Source organism: Chiloscyllium plagiosum, chromosome 25, assembly GCF_004010195.1.
Source record: "Chiloscyllium plagiosum isolate BGI_BamShark_2017 chromosome 25, ASM401019v2, whole genome shotgun sequence".
Lineage (NCBI taxonomy): Eukaryota > Metazoa > Chordata > Chondrichthyes > Orectolobiformes > Hemiscylliidae > Chiloscyllium > Chiloscyllium plagiosum.
This window is the reverse complement of record NC_057734.1, coordinates 26260876-26280012: the sequence shown is the minus strand read 5'-3', so window position 1 is coordinate 26280012 and position 19137 is coordinate 26260876. Positions and strand designations below refer to the sequence as shown.

The following is a 19137-nucleotide window of genomic DNA, read 5'->3' as shown; positions in this document are numbered from 1 at the left end:
AAATTCAAGGCGGAGGGTTCTTAGACAGGTCTAAGGCTGGAGAAAGTTATGGAAATAGGGAGGGGTGAGGTCATAGAGGAGTTTGAGAACAAGAATAAGAATTTTAAAAATGAGGTGTTGATAGTCAGTCAGTATTTGTCAGTGAACATAAGGATGGTTATTGGTGCATATCAACTGTTGTAGCATTATAAGTGCTAAACACAAAAGGATGTATATGTATCTCTCCCAAAATTACAACACTCTCAACCTGTCTCTAACAAAATGTTAGCATTTTTGACTATTTATATTAATCATTACTGAAGCATTCTCACCAAACACATTCCTTGACTACATTCTGCACCCTTAAATTCTGCTTATCATCATAATTCATTTTTATAATGTACTGTCAGAAGTCTCTTGTGTTGCAAGGGAACAAGAACCGATAGAGTATTTTGCAATATACGTAAATGACTTAGATGGGATACTGAGTGTAGCAGATCCAGGTTTGCTGACAATACAAAGTCAGGGAGGAAAGTAAATGATGAGGAGGACACCAGGAGGCTGCAGAGAGATAGGTATGTTGGATGAGTGGGCAAGAAAATGACAGATGTACAGCCATGCCCTAGAGTCAGTGCAACAAAGGTTCACTAAATTGATTCCTCAAGTAAATAGTGCCCCAGGTAAATAGTGCGGTGAAGAAGGCATATGGCGTACTGGCTTTTATTGGTAGAGGAATTGAGTTCCGGAGTACTGAGGTCATGTTGCAGTTGTATAAGACTCTGGTGCGGTCGCATCTGGAGTATTGTGTGCGGTTTTGGTCGCCATACTATAAGAAGGATGTGGAGGCACTGGAACGGGTGCAGAGGAGGTTTGCCAGGATGTTGCCTGGTATGATAGTCTCCCTCTTTATGGGCATTTAAGCGGGCATTGGATAGGCATATGGAGGATAGTGGGCTAGTGTAGGTTAGGTGGGCTTGGATCGGCGCAACATCGAGGGCCGAAGGGCCTGTACTGTGCTGTATTCTTCTATGTTCTATGTTCTATGTAAGGAGAATGTCTTACAAGGAGGGATTGAATAATCTAGGGTTATTTTCCCTGGTGTTCAAAAATAATACAGGTGATCTCATTGAAACAGATGAAATTGTGAAGAGACTTAACAGGCTGGAAACTGTGGGGGGAAACAAGGTTCCTTTTACTGAGAAATTGAGAATGTGAGGTCAGAGTCTCAGAATAAGCAGCTAGCCACTTAAGAGATCAGGAGGAATTTCCTCTTGGGAAGGACTGCGGATGTTTGGGATTGTCTATACCAAAGAGTTAAGGATGTTCTCTCCTTGAGTATATCCAAGGCAGAAGTCAATAAATCTTTAAATAGAGACAGAAGTAAGGACGATGAAATTGGATTAGACCAACCACAATCTTGTTGAATGAGCAGAGTAGGCTTAAAGGCCCAAATAGCCTACTCCTACCCATATTTCATATGTTCTAATGATAGGTGTATTTCTGAATTCTATCTGCTTCTTGTTTCAGAAATCTAATTGCCAGAATGTGGTCATATTTAATCATTGAAATTTTGGGTGAGAGCAGCTTGCAATGCTTACAGTGGACGGCACAGTGGCTCAGTGGTTAGCATTGCTGCCTCTTAGTGCCAGGGAACCAGGTTCAATCCCAACCTCGGGTGACCATGTGGAGTCTGCATATTCTCCCTGATTCTGTGAGATGAATTGGCCTTGCTAAATTGGCCTTGCTAAATAGCCTGTAGTGTCCAGGGATGTGCAGGCCAGGTAGGTTAGCCATGGGAGATGCAGGATTACAGGGATAGGATAGGGGGTGTGTCAGGGTAGGATGCTCTTCAGAGGGTGTGGACTTGATGGGATGAATTGCCTGCTTCCACACTGTAGGGACTTTATGATTATACATTACATTCAGTTTTTTTTGCATTTGTGCAAAGCAAGAACATGCACTAAGTGACAATTCATCAACAACCACATGGTTGTATAACTCTGAAAATGTAAGCTGGAAGTGTACCAGTGGAGTTATTGAAAGAATGCATGGATAGAAATTGATTAGTAATCTATAAAACTAAGCAGGTAGAAAGCACAAGACAATGATTTTGATAACTTTTGAAGAAATAGGGTCACTTTATTATCTGGTTATACATCTGTGAAACACTTTCCCACATTTCTCCACATTAAAGTTTGCAGATTATTACTGAATGCAGAGTATGGAGAAACGGTCACCAATATTAGCCCCAGCCCACCAGTACAGCGATGTGTTGTGATAGACTACAATAATAAACATTAATGGGAACAGACAACTTTGTTGGAAATGGAACATCACATGGGAAAAAAAGGGAAAAGTAAAATATAGCCCTTTAGAGATAAGGAAAGGCCCAAGTAAATCTTGGAGAAGTCAACCAATTCTTCAGATAGAAAACAGGCATTAAATTTGTAGGAAGTTTACCTCCCTGTCTGTCCAGTGCATTTGAATCTGAGACTCTGCTGCCATCTACAGGATGACAGAACACTCACAATCAAAATATGCTTCCTCATCAATCTGTTCAGAGATGTTATTACACACCTCTGGTGCAGGTGGGACTTGAATCCAGGTCTCCTGGTCTGGAGACAGGGACATTACCATTGTACAACAAATGCTCCTAGGATGTATACATTCTGTACAAATTTAACTAAAGAAAACGATTACAGTTTGTCATTGTTTAAAATTATAATTTATCTAAACTGCAAATCAGTAAGTAAATAAACCAGTAACAAGTGACGTATATACATGCATTGTTAAAATACTGCAGAGAGGGCTGTCACCAATATGAATTGTTTCACAGATCACTCATCTCAAAGTTCTAAAAGCAACTTCTAGATAAATATCCCAATAGATTAAGGAAGGGAATTTAGCATGATTAAAGATGATTTATGGGGATGGATATACTGAAATGTATTTGGCAATTGGAAGAGTTCCTCGAATCATCCTGAAAGACAAATGGTTCCTGTTATAGCGGATGGAGCCAATGAAGGAAACACAAAAGCTGTCTCCATCATGTCAACAATCAACACACTTCTGATAGGAAGTGCAGATGATTTTTTTTTGTATCTGTGATGGTTTATATAAAGATACAGAATAACATTAATCAATCTTTCATGATACGGGAGCAGTCTTATACTACATAGCACACAGTGAATTAAGCTATGATTTTTCACACAAAGGGTAAATGCCTAATGCCTACTATGACACAAGGTTATACTTATACCCACAGAAAGCATGAACACCTGGACAGCTAATCCAGCCTTTAGGTGAATTACATTGTTTCTAGTGAGAAGGTCTTGGAGAGTCTTTTGTCTGTTACCTTTAGATGGCCCATCAATAATCTTGTAAACAATGAAGCTCTTTTAATCACACTGTTGTTGAGGTAACATTGTCAATTAAAAATATGGTTGAGTTCATACTACTTTACAATAGAAACACGTTGCAAGGAAATCTGACATTTTACACAAATACTTATATTGTTTCTATTGTTTTGTTTATTTATAAGTTCTGTCATCTCCTTTTGCTTCCCAGTGGCTTGTCTCTTACTCCCTTTGTTTTCCACTGAACTCTCCATGTACTTCACCTTTTCTCTCTGTCTTCTATCTTTTTCCAGATCTTCTTCATTCGTTCTCTTCCTGTGAGAGTGGTGTGTCTTTTCACTCCTGTCTGATTTTGATTACTGACTGAACTGTCTCAATTTTTGCAGTAAGGCCCATCCTATGCAGTAAATTTGTACCTTCATTGGGACAGACTGTAAGGCAGTTTGACCAGAATACAGTAGTCGTGGAAAACACAAGGCATTGGAGTGAAAATGGGGAACAGTGGGCCAGAGTAAGGTACAGAGTATGAAATCTGGATTGGTAATGAGTTGAAAAAGGTAGAGAAAACACCCATTGGAAAACACCAATCTGCCAAGACCCACTGTCAAGAACAATCACTGCTTTTGGAAGTAAACTCTTGAATGTTGGTCAAAGGAAAAGTGTCATGGACAAATTAAAAAGAAGTTTGCAGAAAGAAGAATAGTAAAAGCATTCCAGGACACTGTCTGTATTCTAATATTCTCTTCATCTGGGAAATGCACAGGTTAAAAAATAATCTATTTTTGTGTTACACAATTACATTCAAGCAAATGCATTTGATTATTGAAGGCCTATGGTTATGTTTTGTTTGTGCTATACATTTTTAAGACCTCCAGTTTCCAATAGAATGTCCAATTCTTTTTGACTAGAGAAGCACATACCAAGGGAACAGTATGAAGTACAGCCTTACCTTTTAAATGACAATGAAAGCAATCTTATTACCACAGCATAAGTGACACATATCAATATAACATGTCTTTACCCCCTCTCATCCTTGGTCTTATTGTGCCTTGCATGTGCTACCCATCTGCACTTTATGTGACAAATTTTATAAAATTTGGTCTCCACTTTCTTAGCACTCTGCTATTTCAGCACTGTTTTCAGAGGTTATATAAAATTGAAATTCAGTTTTCTGTGTCTACTGTTTTCATTCTTTTCTTTTTAGCACATTTGAAGCGAGTGTCATTCACAAGGCTCCACATAATCCACATTTGTGCTGGGTTTAGTTTGTGCACTACTATGAGATTGTTATATAAGCATGGATCAAAATTGAATGGTTTAGGTACACCAAGTGTCTTGAAGCCAATATGTGAAATTGGCGTTAACCCCAATTGCAACAAACACATGCCAACAAACACATCGTCTATTGGGAAGAGATCCACATTTGCTGCAGTCCGATGCAGCTCCAATACAGTTTTCCTGGACATTACATAGCCACCTCCTCCAGCATAGGGAGGATATGATTTATTTTCATACATGATGTTAGGAATGAAGTACTTAATTTTCTTATTTCTTTTCGGGATAGCATTGTGAATAATGTGCCCAGCAAAGAGATCATGATCTGGGTGAAAATCCTTGAGATATTCAATTGCATTTAATGTGTTCACAAAGACGTCATCATCTCCCTTTAAGACAAATTTTGCTGAGTAACAATCTGCAGCAAACCATCTGAGGAAATGGATCTCCTTCAATGTCAAATTGAAGAAACTGTCCTGGAAGTCCCATTGAAGGAGGTCACCATAGAGTTTGTATTCAGTTGCCACTAACTGATGGAGTGGCTGACCTTGGAATTTTTCTGTAATGCCCAACAAAAAAACTAATTTGACTTCAACTCCATTAATAACCCCTGCTTTTCCCCATGTATGTCGAATTGAGACCCGCCTGTCTATGTTGGGTGCCTTAGACTTAATAACTAATAATAAAAACAATTCTTGGGAGCATCCCTTTGGTTTCAGCAAAGCTTGAAAGGTCTGGCAGTGTTTATATTCCAGGAAATTCTGATACATCTTGGGTAGGTTTGAAGACTGGTTGGCGTATCGTTTATTTGGTAAACACTGAGAAGTTTTGGTTATATTTCTGCTTGCTTGAGGGACCAAAGTAGAATGTTCTTTTTCATGATTCTTCTCAGTTGCTCTGATCCCAGCTTGCCATTTGAAAAATAGCACACAAGCCGATGCTATTAAAGCAAGCCATAATGTTTTTCTTTTTCTCTTCAAATACATCATGAACAAAGCAAAAGCAGCACTGTCTCTGAAAGAGAGTGAAAAGTCACAACATGTATGAGGGTATGAACTAACGTTAATATATCAATGATCTGGAAATTTGCTATATCTGTCTTCCCTCAGAGGTGTAAACAATTTTTTATCCAAACGGGTTAATAGAGTGAACTAAAATAGCTTAAATTCACAAAAGTATGCACTCCCTGTGAAGATCCTGTCTATTTAAACTATGTGTAACTTTTTATTTTATGATATAAAAGCAGTGTCACAGTAATTTTAAAACATGGTTTATTATTATGACAGTACGCAAAGACTGATTTATTGAATATATTTTAGCAACCTCTTTTAGCTGTTGAAACGTTAATTGAGCTGATTGTTCAATCTTGGATTGATTACATGTCCTGTAGTTCTCAGTATACCCTGGACACCAGGAAGGAGAAGATTTTTGACACAGTGGTAGCGTCCCTATTTCTGAACTACAGAGCCTGAGATCAAGACCCACCTGCACTAAAGATGTGTTATAATATGTCTGAACAGGCTTTTTTCAAGCTACTGTTTATTGAGCTTCCCGAGTTGCTCATGAGAAGAGGGGGGTGAGCTGCCTTCTTGAATCACTGCAATCCATATGCTGTAGGCAGGTCCACAATGCCCTTCGAGATGGAATTCTAGGATTTTGACCCAGCGACAGTGAAGGAACAACAATATATCTCCAAGTCAGGATAGTGAGTGGCTTGGAGAGGAACTTGCAGGTTGTGATATTCCCAGGTGTTTGCAGCTCTTATTCTTCCTGGTGGAGGTGGTTGTGGGTTTGCAATGTGCTGTCTAAAGATCTTTGTGAACTTCTGCAGTGCATCCTCTAGATAGTACACACTGCTGCCATTGAGTATCAGTGATGGAGGGAGTGAATGTGGTACTAGTTAAGCAGGCTGCTTTGTCATAGAATCTCTACAGTGTGGAAGCAGGCCATTCAGCCCATCAAATCCATACTGATCCTCTGAAGAGCATCTCACCCAGACCCATCCCCCTACCCTATCCCTGTAACACTGCATTTCCCATGGCTAATCCATCTAGCCTGTACATCCTAGGCACTATGGGCGATTTAGCATCGCCAATCCACCTAACGTGTCAGCAGAAACCAGAGCACCCAGAGGAAACCTGCGTAGACGCAGAGAACATGTAAACTCCACCCAGACAGTTGCCCGAGGGTGGAATCGAACCCAGATCTCTGATGCTGTGAGACAGGAGTGCTAATTACTGAGCCGCTGCGCTACCATGCTGCCCTAAGGTACTGAAAAGCATAGAAGAACAGAAGGACCTTGATGTACAAACTTATACACAAAGTCCTGAAAGGATCGGGCGAGCTGGATAAGGTGGTTAAGAAGGGACATAGGGTGCTTTTCTTTATCAACTAAATGTATAAGAACACAGCGGATATGTATTAACTACATAAAGGACTGATTCAACCACAGCCAGAGAACTGCAGACAGTTTGGATCACCACCATAAAGGAAGGATGTGATCACAGTGGAGTGGGTACGAAGGAGATTTAGAACAAAGAAGTACAGCACAGGAACAGGCCCCTGGGCCCTCTAAACCTGGGCTGATCATCATGGCCAAAATAAACTAAAAAACAAACCTTCTGCCCTTATTCAGTCCCTATCCCTCTAATCCCTCCCTTTCATGTAACCATTCAGATACCTCTTAAATGTCGCCAATGTGCCTATTTCCACCACATCTTCTGCCAGTGCGTTCTGTGTGAAAAACTTGCCTCGCACATCTCCCTTAAACTTTTCCCCCTCACCCTAAACTTGGTCACCCTTGTAATTGAAACTTCAACACTGGGATAAAGCCTCTGACTATCCACCCTATCTATGCCTCTCATAATTTTGTATACCTCTATCAGATCTCCTCCCAGCCATTGTCTTTCCAGTGAGACCAAGCAACATCCTGGTGAACCCGCTCTGCACTTTCTCCAAAGATTCCACATCTTTCTGGTAATGTGGCGACCAAAACTGCACACAATACTCCAAAGGCAGACTAACAAGGATTTTATATCGCTGCAACATGGTTTGCCAACTCATGTACTCCCTGCCCTGGCTGATGAAGGTAAGCATACTATATGCCTTCTAAATCACCTTTGCCACCTGTGTTGTTACTTTTAGGGAACTGTGGACCTGCCCGCCCCGACAGTCTGTATGTTAATGTTCCTAAGTGTTCTGCCATTTACAGTATAATTCACACCTAAGTTTGATCCTCCAAAATGCATCACCTCAGCATTTCTCTGGATAAAACTCCATCCACCATTTCTGTGCCCAAGTCACCAATCTATCTATATCCTGATGTATCCTTTCACAATTGTCGGCACTATCAGCATATCCACCAATCTTCATGTCATACGCAAACTTATAAGGATGTTGCTGAAAATGAAGAATTTTAACTATGAACGGAGATCATTTACTGTTTGAACACAGAGGGCCGTGGCAAGGTTTAATTGAAGAATCTATTTCCTTTAATGATGAGGGATTATGGATTTAAACTAATTGGTAGAAGGATTAGAGCAGAGGTCAGAGGAATTATTTTCTCACTAAAAGTAGTGGGAATCTGGAAGCTGAAAAGATTGTATAGGCAGAAATCCTCATCACATTTCGTAAAAGAAAATGTTGATAGACTGAGAGTAGGTAAGTGGAATTCGAATGGAATGCTGTTTCGGAGTCAGGATAGCTATAATGAGCCGACTAGACTCCTCCTGTGTCACAATGTTTGTAGGTCTGGCACAGTGAACAGACAAAATTGTGACTATTTCCTTTACAAACTATTTAAAGATGTAGTTATCATTTCCTACGTTAAGAAAACTTTTTTCTTTTCCCTTTCATTATATTTGAGGAAGCTCTTTAATAATTGAGCTGGATGAGGAATTGACTCTCGGCCAGAAGTTGCTGAGTTTGATTTCTGTCAATGCTCACTTAGCCTTGAATTATTCCTAGAAGCATAAGATCAATAGTCTGTCTCAGGATGTGATATACGTATGAAAACACTTACTGTACTTACCACAATATCACAATCCTCTTGCCTGGGCACCCTTGATCAATCAGCAATGAAACATCAAGCAGTTGTGTACACATTGGAGAATGATGTATGAGGGTATTTTCTCTTTCTTTGCTCATTTGATCAGGTTCAATGTTGTGGTCCTGAATTAAAACCAGTTCTAATAAAAACATTGTTAGTCCATCGTTGAGAGCTTTGAATGCTCCTGGAGTCTACATCAGTCGGGCAATAGGAAAATGCAATGGAGATGTCTTTGTAATCATGCCCCAGATGTTCCACAGTATCTCATATTATGCTTCTGGTCTCAAAGGAACTGCAAGAGGGCTCAAGCAGAAATAAGTGGAAATGACGTGTATCCTACAGTGAGAGGAAGAAAAATATCATAATGCTAATTGGAAGTGGGAAGACAAGATTGTATAATCTGAAAACATATATTTAAATGATACACCATAAATGATATAAATAACTACATTCTAATTGACTTATCAAACAAATTTCAAATCTGTTTAAAAGGTAATCTACTAACAGAACTCATCCAACTGTTAATGTGTTGATCCTGTCTGATTTTGTGAGATCTGCTTCCTTGATCTGACATGACTGATCCTTTGACCACATTGAACCTGGTGTTGAAAGCTCATCAAAGGACAGGAGAGGTTAAAGTGCAGATTGTGCATGAGATAAGGTTAATCTTGGCAGCATTTACCCATCTTCTGGACTGCTGGGGTCAGGCAGCATCAATTCAACACAGGCAGCTTATCAGCTGTTTAACTGCATGAGCAATACCCAGTGGTGAAACTGGGAAATGAGATACAGAGAACGGCCTAAAAGGATAGAGAATATACTAACAGTGAAGATGAGCTGTTGCAAAGATAACATGAAAATAAAACTAAAGATTCTATATCAGAACGTGCATAAGCTAATGAATTGGTAGGGCACATTGAAATAAATAAATATGATTCAATAGCTATTTAAGAAACATGGCTGCACAGTGACAGGATTGGACCTGATAGTTGAGTATATGATATTCAAGGCACAATAGGAAGCTAGGTAAAGGCGGAGGGGTAACACTATTAATCAATGATAGCATTGGTTAAATAGTTAGAGATGACCTTAGTTCAGGAGATTAAGTTTGGATGGAGATGATGAATAGTAGGGGAAAGAAGTCATCAATGGCAGTGGTGTACTGGCCTCCTAACAGTAACTCCAATATAAACAAAGCATACGTAAATAAATTGCTGCTCACAATGTGGTATCCTTCACAATGAGGAGACAAAACACAAGACTGGGTGACCACTTTGTGGAATACCTTCATGTTGTCTGTAAAAATGACCCCGAGCTTTCAGTTGCTTGTCACTTCAACACACCACTGTGTCCTCATGTCAACATTTCTGTCTCAGGCCGGCTGCAGTGTTCCAGTGAAGAGCAAAACAAGCTGGAGCAACATCACCTGATCTTGCACTGAGGCACCTTACAGCCTTTAGGACTCAACATCAAATTTAACAATTTCAGAACTTCCTTCCTTGTGTATTACCTACCCTCACAACTCCAGCTCCTGCCATGAAATGGGTTACTTTCAGCACAGCCATCCCATTTTCAGTTACTCCATTGTCCCTGTTATCACCTATCTAGCTTCTGTTCTTCCCTGGCCAACAATCAACAACCTCAATCTAACCCAGTCCCATTTGCCAGCATTTGACCCATATCCCTCTAAACCCTTCCTATTCACATACTCATTCAGATGTCTTTGAAATTCTGCAAGTTTACCAGCCTCCACCACTTCCTCTGGCAGCTCATTCTATACATGCACCACCCTCTGCATGAAAAAGTTACCCCTGAGGTCCTTTTTAAATCTTTCCCCTCTCACTTTAAACCTATGCGCTCCAGTTTTAGACTTTGCCATCCTCAGAAAAAAGACCTTAGTTATTAACCCTATCCATGCCCCATGTGATTCTAAAAGATTATCCATCAGCCTCTGATGTTCCAGGGAAAAAAAGCCCAACCTATTCAGCCTCTCCCAAGAACGCAACCCCTCCAGCCCTAGCAACACCTTTGTAAATCTTTTTTGTGCTATCTCAAGCTTAACAGCATCCTTCCGATAGAAAGGTGACCAAAATCACACACAGCATTCCAAAAGTGGCCTAACCAATGTCCTGTACAGCCAGAACATGACCTCCAACTCCTATATTCAAAGTTCTGACCAATGAAGGCAAGCGTGTTAAAGGTCTTCTTCACCACCCTGTCTACCTGCGACTCCACTTTCAAGTCACCTGCACCCCAACATCTCTTTGTTTGGCAACACTCCCCAGAGGCCTAACATTGACTGTATAAGTCCTGCCCTGGTTTACCTGACCAAAATGCAACATCTCACATTTATCTAAATTAAACTCCTCCAACTCCTCGGCTGATTGGCCCAGCTGATCAAGGTCCCATTATACTCTGATTTTACCTTCTTCGCTGTCCACTACACTTCCAATTTTGGTGTCATCTGTACTCTTGCTCACCATATCTTCTATATTCACATCCAAATCATGCAGTATTCTGCTGGTTACAGGCCTTCAGACCAAAAAGCTACCCTCTACCATCACCTTCTGCTTCTTACCTTCAAGCCAAATTTGAGTCCAATTGGCGAGCTCCGCCCCCATCCCCAGGATCTGATGTGATCTAACCTTAATACCCAGTTTACCATGCAGAATCTTGTTGAATGCTTTGCTGAAGTCCATTTGGATAGCATCTACCACTCTGCCTTCATCAATCTATTTTGTCACTTCTTCAAAACTCAATCAAGTTAGTGAGACATGATTTCCCATGCTCAAAGCCATGTTGACCATCCCTAATAAATCCTTGCCTTTCCAAATGCATGTAAATCCTATCCCTCAGAATCCTCTCCAAATTGTGCCCACCAGTGATGTCAGCCTCACCGGTCTATAGTTCCCTAGATTTTCCTTACCACCTTTCTTAAATAATGGCACCACATTAGCCAATCTCCAGTCTTCCAACACCTCATCCATGCCTATCAATGATGCAAGTATCTCAGCAAGGGGCCTAGCAATCTCTTCCCTAGTTTCCCACAAATGGAAACACCTGATCAGGTTTTAGGAATTTATTTCCCTTTATATGTTTTAAGACCACCAGCAACTCCTATTCTGTAATAGGAACTCTTTTCAGGACATCGCTATTTATTCCCCCAAATTCCTCTGTCCTTATCCACAGAAAGTATTAATGTGAAATACTCATTTAATATCTTATCCATCTCCTGTGGGTCCACACATTGACAGCCTTGCTGAGCTTTAAGGGGCCCTATTCTCTCCCTAGTTACTCTTTTCTCCTTAATGTACTCATAGATTCTCAGCAGGTTTTGAGAAGATTTGTAGCTCAGGTTGTGGTTCCGAATGTAGGTTTACTTGCTGAGCTGCAAGGTTTGTTTTCAGAGGCTTTGTCACCATACTAGGTGACATCATCAGTGAGCCTCCAGATGAAACACTGGCCCATTTTCTATTTATGTGTTTAGGTTTCCTTGGTGATGTCATTTCCTGTTCCTTACCGAATATTTTTGGATTATCCTTAACCCTAATTTCCAAAGCTATCTTATTTCCGCTTTTTGCCCTCCTGATTTCCTTCTTAAATACGCTCCCACTGCTGTAGGGATTCACTAGATCCCAGCTATCTATACCTGACACGTGCTTCCTTCATTTTCTTGAAGAGAGCCTCAATTTCTCCATTCATTCAGCATTCCCTACGCCTACCAGCTTTGCCCTTCACACTAACAGGAACGTACTGTCTCTAAGCTCTGGTTATCTCATTTTAAAGGCCTTCTACTTCCCAACAGTCCCTTTCTTTGTGAATAGTCTCTCCCAATCAATCTCCCTGTCGAATACCATGAAAATTGGCTTTACTCCAATTTAGAACTTTAACTTGTGGATCAGTTTAATCCTTTTCCATAATTTAAAAAAGAATAGAATTATGATTATGTGCCCCTAAGTGCTCCCACACTGACACCTCAGTCACTTGTCCTGCCTTATTTCCCAAAAGAAAGTCCATATGCTCCAATCAATCCGCCATCTGGTTGCCAGCCATTTTAACTTTCCCTCCCACTCCCCCAACAGCATGTCTATCTTGTGCCTTGTCCACCATCAAAATAAGGCCAGACGCAAACTGGAGGAAGAATACCTTATTTTCCACCTCGGGAGCTTACAATCATATGGCCTTAACACAGAATTCACGAGCTTTCAAATCTCCCAATCTCTCCCTCACCTCATCCCAAGACGAGCCCTCCATCTCCACCCCTGCCCCTTGACCTGACCTACTTGACCTTCCTTCCTACCTTTCTGCTTCATCCTTCCCACTGACCAATCACTATCACCTACTACCTGCAGCCACCTAATGTCATTCCATCTAGTTTTCTGCCAGGCTCACACCCCTCTCTCTATTTATTTCTCAACCCTTTTCCCCTTCCCCAGTCCTGATGAAAGGTTCCAACCTGAAACATCAACTCTCCTGCTCCTCTGATGCTGCTTAACCTGCTGTGCTTTTGCCAGCTCCACACTTTATCAACTCTGACTTTCCAGCATCTGCAGTCCTCACCATCTCCTTCTCTAGTAAGTACGTCTACACATTGAATAAGAAAGTTTTCTTGTACACACTTAACAGATTCCTCCTCAACAAAGCTCTTAACACTATGACATTCCCAGTCTATGTTTGGAAAGTTAAAATGCCTTCCCATTAAAGCCCTATCATTCTTACAGATGTCTGTGATCTTCTTACATATTTGCTTCTCAGTTTCCCTCTGTCACCTGGGGGGATGGAGGGGCCTATAATACAATACAAACAAGGTGATCATTTCTTTCTTATTTCCCAGTTTTACCCATGTATCTTCATCGGACAATATCCCAGGAATATCCTCCCTAAGTATAGCTGTAATGTTATCGCTAACCAAAAACGCCACTCCTTCTCCTCTCCTGCCTCCCTTTCAATCCTTCCTACAGCATCTATACTCCTGGAACATTAAGCTGCCAGTCCTGTCCATCCCTGAGCCACATTTCTGGAATAGCTAAGATATAGTCCTAAAAATCAAGTGAGCTTTTGTCCCTCTGCTCGACAGGAGGTTTCTGTCCCCCCTGAGCTTGCCTTAGGCATTACGGTGTGGCAATCAAACTCCCCACCTGTCACTGTCCCCAGAGTGGGTCCCCTCGGGGTTTGCCTCCCTGCTGAGCTGGTAAGTGGAAAACAATAAGAGCAGCCGAAGCCTCCCACTTATTCCACACCTCTCATGTCTCTGCATAGTGCCAGATTAGTGCTGAAAATGTGTTGCTGGAAAAGCGCAGCAGGTCAGGCAGCATCCAGGGAACAGGAGAATCGACGTTTCAGGCATAAGCCCTGAAGAAGGGCTTATGCCCGAAACGTCGATTCTCCTGTTCCCTGGATGCTGCCTGACCTGCTGCGCTTTTCCAGCAACACATTTTCAGCTCTGATCTCTAGCATCTGCAGACCTCACTTTCTCCTCTTAGTGCCAGATTAGTGTCAGGCTCGACAGAGTCTTGCTCCCAATCATACCTTTATGGGCAGCACGGCGGCTCAGTGGTTAGCACTGCTGCCTCACAGCGCCAGGGACACAATTCCAGCCTTGGGCGACTGTCCGTGTGGAGTTTGCACATTCTCCCTGTGTCTGTGTGGGCTTCCTCCGGGTGCTCTGATTTCCTCCCACAGTCCAAAGGTGTGCAGGTCAGGTGAATTGGCCATGCTAAATTGCCCGTAGTGTGAAGAGGTAAGTGTAGGGGTATGGGTGGGTTGCACTTCGGCGGGTCGGTGTGGACTTGTTGGGCCGAAGGGCCTGTTTCCACACTGTACGTAATCTAATCTAATAACTGGGATGTGGTGGGAAGGTAGCTGGGAATACCATAGGTAGATGAAGGTGGGGGTGATGGTGATAGAATGGAAAGTGAAGCAGATAGGTGGGAAGGAAGATGGACAGATAGGACAGGTCAAGAGGGCGGTCCTATGTTGGAGGGTTGGATCTGGGATAAGGTGGGGGCAGGGGAGATGAGGAAACTGGTGAAATTGGCATTGATCCCGTGAGGGTGGAGAGTCCCAATGCGGAAGATGAGCTGTTTTTCCACCAGTTGTCAGGTGGCTAGAGTTTGGTGGTGGAGGAGGCCCAGGACTTGCATATTCTTGCAGAGTGGGAGGGGGAATTCGGTCACAGGGCAGTGGGGTTGTTCAGTGTGTGTCCTGGAGATGTGCTCTGAAATGTTCCACAAGTTGATGTCCTGTCTCCCCAATGTAGAGGAGACCACATTGAGAGCAATGGACATAGTAGATGAGATGTTTGGATGGGCAGGAAAATCTCTTATCTCATTTTCAGCCAAGCTCTTGTCTGCCCTGATGATTTGACTTACTCTTCTTACCTACTGCACCTGCTTCAGCCTTTTCTCTTTCTCACAATTGCTTTTGGTGTCTCCCCACTGTCCTTACCAGTTCAAAGCCTCCTGAGTACCATTAGTAAATCTCCCTGCAATGATATTGGTCCACTTGCAATTCAAAGGAACTCCTCCCTCTTAAACAGGTCATTTTTACCCCTAATAAGTTCCCAGTGGTCCAAATATATGAATCCTTGCCCCCTGCATCAGCTCCTCAGCCACACATTCATCTGCTCAATCCTCCTAGTCCTACTGTCACTAGCACATGGCAGCAGTAGTAGTCCAGATATTGCTGCCCTCGAGGACCTACTTTTTAATCTCTTGCCTAGTTTCCTATATTCTCTCTGCAGAACCTCATCCCTTTCCCTATCTATGTCATTGGTACAAATGTGCACAATGACCTTCTGATAGTCATTCACCCCTTTCAGAATATTCTGCATTCTCTCTGAGACATCCTTGACTATGGCACCAAACAGGCAACACACCATCCTGATCTCTCACTGGCAGCTGCAGAAACATTTGTTTGTGCCCCAGACAAGAGAGTTCCCTGTTCAATTGATCGCTTGGAACCTGACATACTTCTCATTACAGTAGAGACAGTCACAGTACCAGAAACCTAGCTGTCAGTGCAATACTTCCCTGCAAGGCATACCTGTTTGAGATGGGGATAGCCATGGAAGATTCGTGCACTACTTGGCTACCTCTCCTACCTTTCCTAGCAGTAAACCATCTACCTGACGGTATCCGCCATGTCTCCACCTTCCTGAAATTGTCACCCATCACATCCCTTTGCCCTTGTAAACTCTTCATTGTGGAGAGAAATCAAAGGCTGCAGGTGCTGGAGATCAGAGCCAAAAAGTGTGGTGCTGGAAAAGCACAGCCAGTCAGGCAGCATCCAAGGAGCTGGAGAGTCGATGTTTCAGGCATAAGCTCTTCATCACATTCCTGATGAAGGGCTTATGCCTGAAATGTTGATTCTCCTGCTCCTCAAATGCTGCCTGACCAGCTGTGCTTTTCCAGCACCACACTTTTTGAACTCCTTGTTGCCTTTAATTACTGTTCCAGATTGTTTCACATCTGCAGCATTCACACTTCTTTGTTTTATTATATAAATAAATAAAGGTGTTTGTGATAAAGAAATGGCATAATCATGGAGGATTTTACTTATGCATAGACCAGAAAAATCAAGTTTGACACTGATAGCCTGGACGAGGAGTTAATAAAATGCTTTTGAAATAGTTCTTTAGAGTAGCATGATCTGAAACCAATTATAGAGCATGCTATATTTGACTTGGCATTGTGTAACGAGACAGGATTAATGAATAGCTTGATAGAATTGACCATATCATGATTGAATTTCACATCTGTTAGGAAGGGGCAAGAGTGAGTCTGTGACAAATATTTAAACTTAGATAAGGACATGAAAATTTAGTTAGCTAAAGTGAACTGTTAGGTAGGGGATTCCCAGGTTAGCAGGTGTCGGTGGGAATGTGAAATTCAAACCAGTAACATATCATCCACAATCTAACTGAACAACATGGCAGACTTCAGGGCTGAACGGTTTACTCTGTCCCTAAATGGCATGTTTGTATGACTCAGAATTTCTCAAGTTGAACCTGATAAAGACGACTGTCAGTGGAATCCTCTGCATTAAACTGTATTTCAAACTCTATATCCAATCCGTCATCAAAATGATCTACTCCTTTGGAATATTACCCTGCTCAATGTCAAATCTTTGAAGCACGATGAAACATTTCATTGCACGAAAGGAGCTTTATGTAAACCGTTGTGATTTTGAATAAGTGACTCTTTAACTGCGCTTTTTTTAAAAGTTGAAAACAAGACATTTATTTTGCATAGACCTTCAAAATGAACTTACAAGACTTTATTCCTGTCCTGAATTGTTAACCTTGTACCTGTTGCCCCTTCACCAATCTAACAATCTTATTGTAACATAAAGTGAACAATTTCTCCCAAAATGTAGGATATAGCATCGGTTTATGTTAAGAAGAAGACATTGATGCGTATTTAAAATTCGAATACCTTGAGTGAGATTAATTTTTCCGGTGCTGTTTCTGATTACGATGTGTTGAGTTAGTAATCGGTAACCATAGGCATTACACCACTATACTCTTGAGAACAATGCTGTGTCCTTTATAAATCCAACAGGCCTGCGATTCTGGCTCCAGTCTTCTGAGACTATGATCATTAAATGGCACCTCTCCATTGGTATTATGTATTATTGATGTAAAGTGAATCTAATTTTGCAGAATAGGAATTTCACAACTGTAAAGTTACTTTCACTGTCCCCACCCAAGAACATGCAAGTACACTGTAACTACCTAGAGACCTTGTACACAGAAGTATTGGTTAAGTCACAGAGATGTGTTTTTTTTAAATTGGGAACTTTGATAGGAAATCAGATTCAAAAGGCATTTTCATTCTGCGGACTTTTAAGAATTTGGGCCTGTTTTAACATTTTGGTCATGTTTTCCTTTTTATGGTAGACAATCTTTATTTTACACTGATACTAAATGTATCCCCTCACAGTAACAAAATGCTTCCTTTCCCTCCACATTACGAGGGGAAACATTGATAATGTCAGCACATCACAAGATTATGACTGAATTATGCACTTCCGTGTACATTTATATATTGTAACTGCCATATCCACTTTTCAACAGTAGGTTCAAGTCAGTCGTTGATATAAACACAATGTTATACAGTAAACATGTTTTCCTTTAAACATTAGTGGGTGGAAGGAACTTATTTTCAAATGTAAATATAGATCTCCAATCTTACAGATTAAGTATGCTTGCTTTTGCAGACTTATTGTAATGTATTATCAAAGAACAATGAGGAAATTAAAAGTAACCTATAAGTTTTAGATTGATAAATTATTCTTTCATCTTAATTGATGCAGCAGCCAGTAAAAAAGAACAAAGGCTGTAGCCAGACACACAGACATCTTAAACACATTACCCATACCGACATTTACAATGGTGTTTTTAATCTAACAGTGAGTGAAATGTGTCAAACATTACCAAAAATGCATTAAGGCCTTACCTGGTCACTTATTTATCTTGGTTTGGTTTGATACGCTGTTTCTGGAACCTGATAATCATAAATGAAAATACTTGAGGTAGGAGGTACTGAAAGGAGTGCTGTTTACTCATACTCCTTATAAAAGGAGCCGTAACGTCAATGTATCATAAGGAAATGCACTAAGTGGCCATTCCTCAGGGATACTGAGAGTGTGTAACTATGGAGACCTGGGATGAAGATACATACACAGAAAAGGTACTGATGAATTAATGAAGAGAGACAAACACTAGGAAATGTAACATTTTAATCTGGCTAATCATCCACACAAGGAATTGAGATATTCATACATCTTCTGGAGAGGGTGTGGTTGGTGTTTTCCATCAGCAGTAACATACTGATTTCAATTTACTCTATTGAAAATCAGTGCTTTTTTTTTCTCCATTTGTTCCTTTATTGATATTTAATTCCAAAAAAAAAATTCCTGAGCTTAATACAGAAACTGTGAACACTTTGGAAAATAAGAGGAGCAGTGAGATCTAAGAACAAATTATTAAAAATTGCAACAAGGATTAATAAGGCTGTACTAAAGCAAACAAAGCACTGAGGTTCATTTCCATCGAGGTTTAGAATTGTATTATCAAAATGTAACACAAATGAAATATATGATTCTGTTTACTTGAGGATTTCTGATAGGCTTATTTAGGGATACACATATTTACTGTGCAAAGTGATCTCCAGATATAGTATGTGCTTAGGTTACTACAGTGCAGAAACTGTGATCATATGATAACATACAGTTACTTGGCTCATTCGCACACTGAGCATTTAAAGAGACATCACTCCAAAGGAGATAACAACAGAAATCAGGAGAATCTCTTTAATCAGAGGATGAACAGAATTTGAACTCACTATCACAAAAAATAGTTGTGGCAAAGAACATAGGTCCATCACCAGGAAGCTGTTTAAGTAGGAGCAAATTACTGCAAAGGCTGGAATCTGTACTGAAAACAACAAATGCTGGAGGTCACAGAGGGTCAGACAG

General features: G+C 41.0%; 1 protein-coding gene across 1 annotated transcript; it reads right to left on the bottom strand.

Annotated features, from left to right (window-relative positions):
* Window positions 1-4437: 4437 nt before the first annotated feature.
* Window positions 4438-18286, bottom strand: LOC122562686 (N-acetyllactosaminide beta-1,3-N-acetylglucosaminyltransferase 4-like). Its single transcript, XM_043715759.1, has 3 exons — window positions 18117-18286; window positions 8641-8994; window positions 4438-5624 (listed from the first exon to the last, which is right to left on the bottom strand). The coding sequence occupies exon 3, from the start codon at window positions 5597-5599 to the stop codon at window positions 4499-4501; it is 1101 nt and encodes a 366-aa protein (XP_043571694.1). The 5' UTR covers window positions 5600-5624; window positions 8641-8994; window positions 18117-18286; the 3' UTR covers window positions 4438-4498.
* Between the last annotated feature and the right edge of the window lie 851 nt (window positions 18287-19137).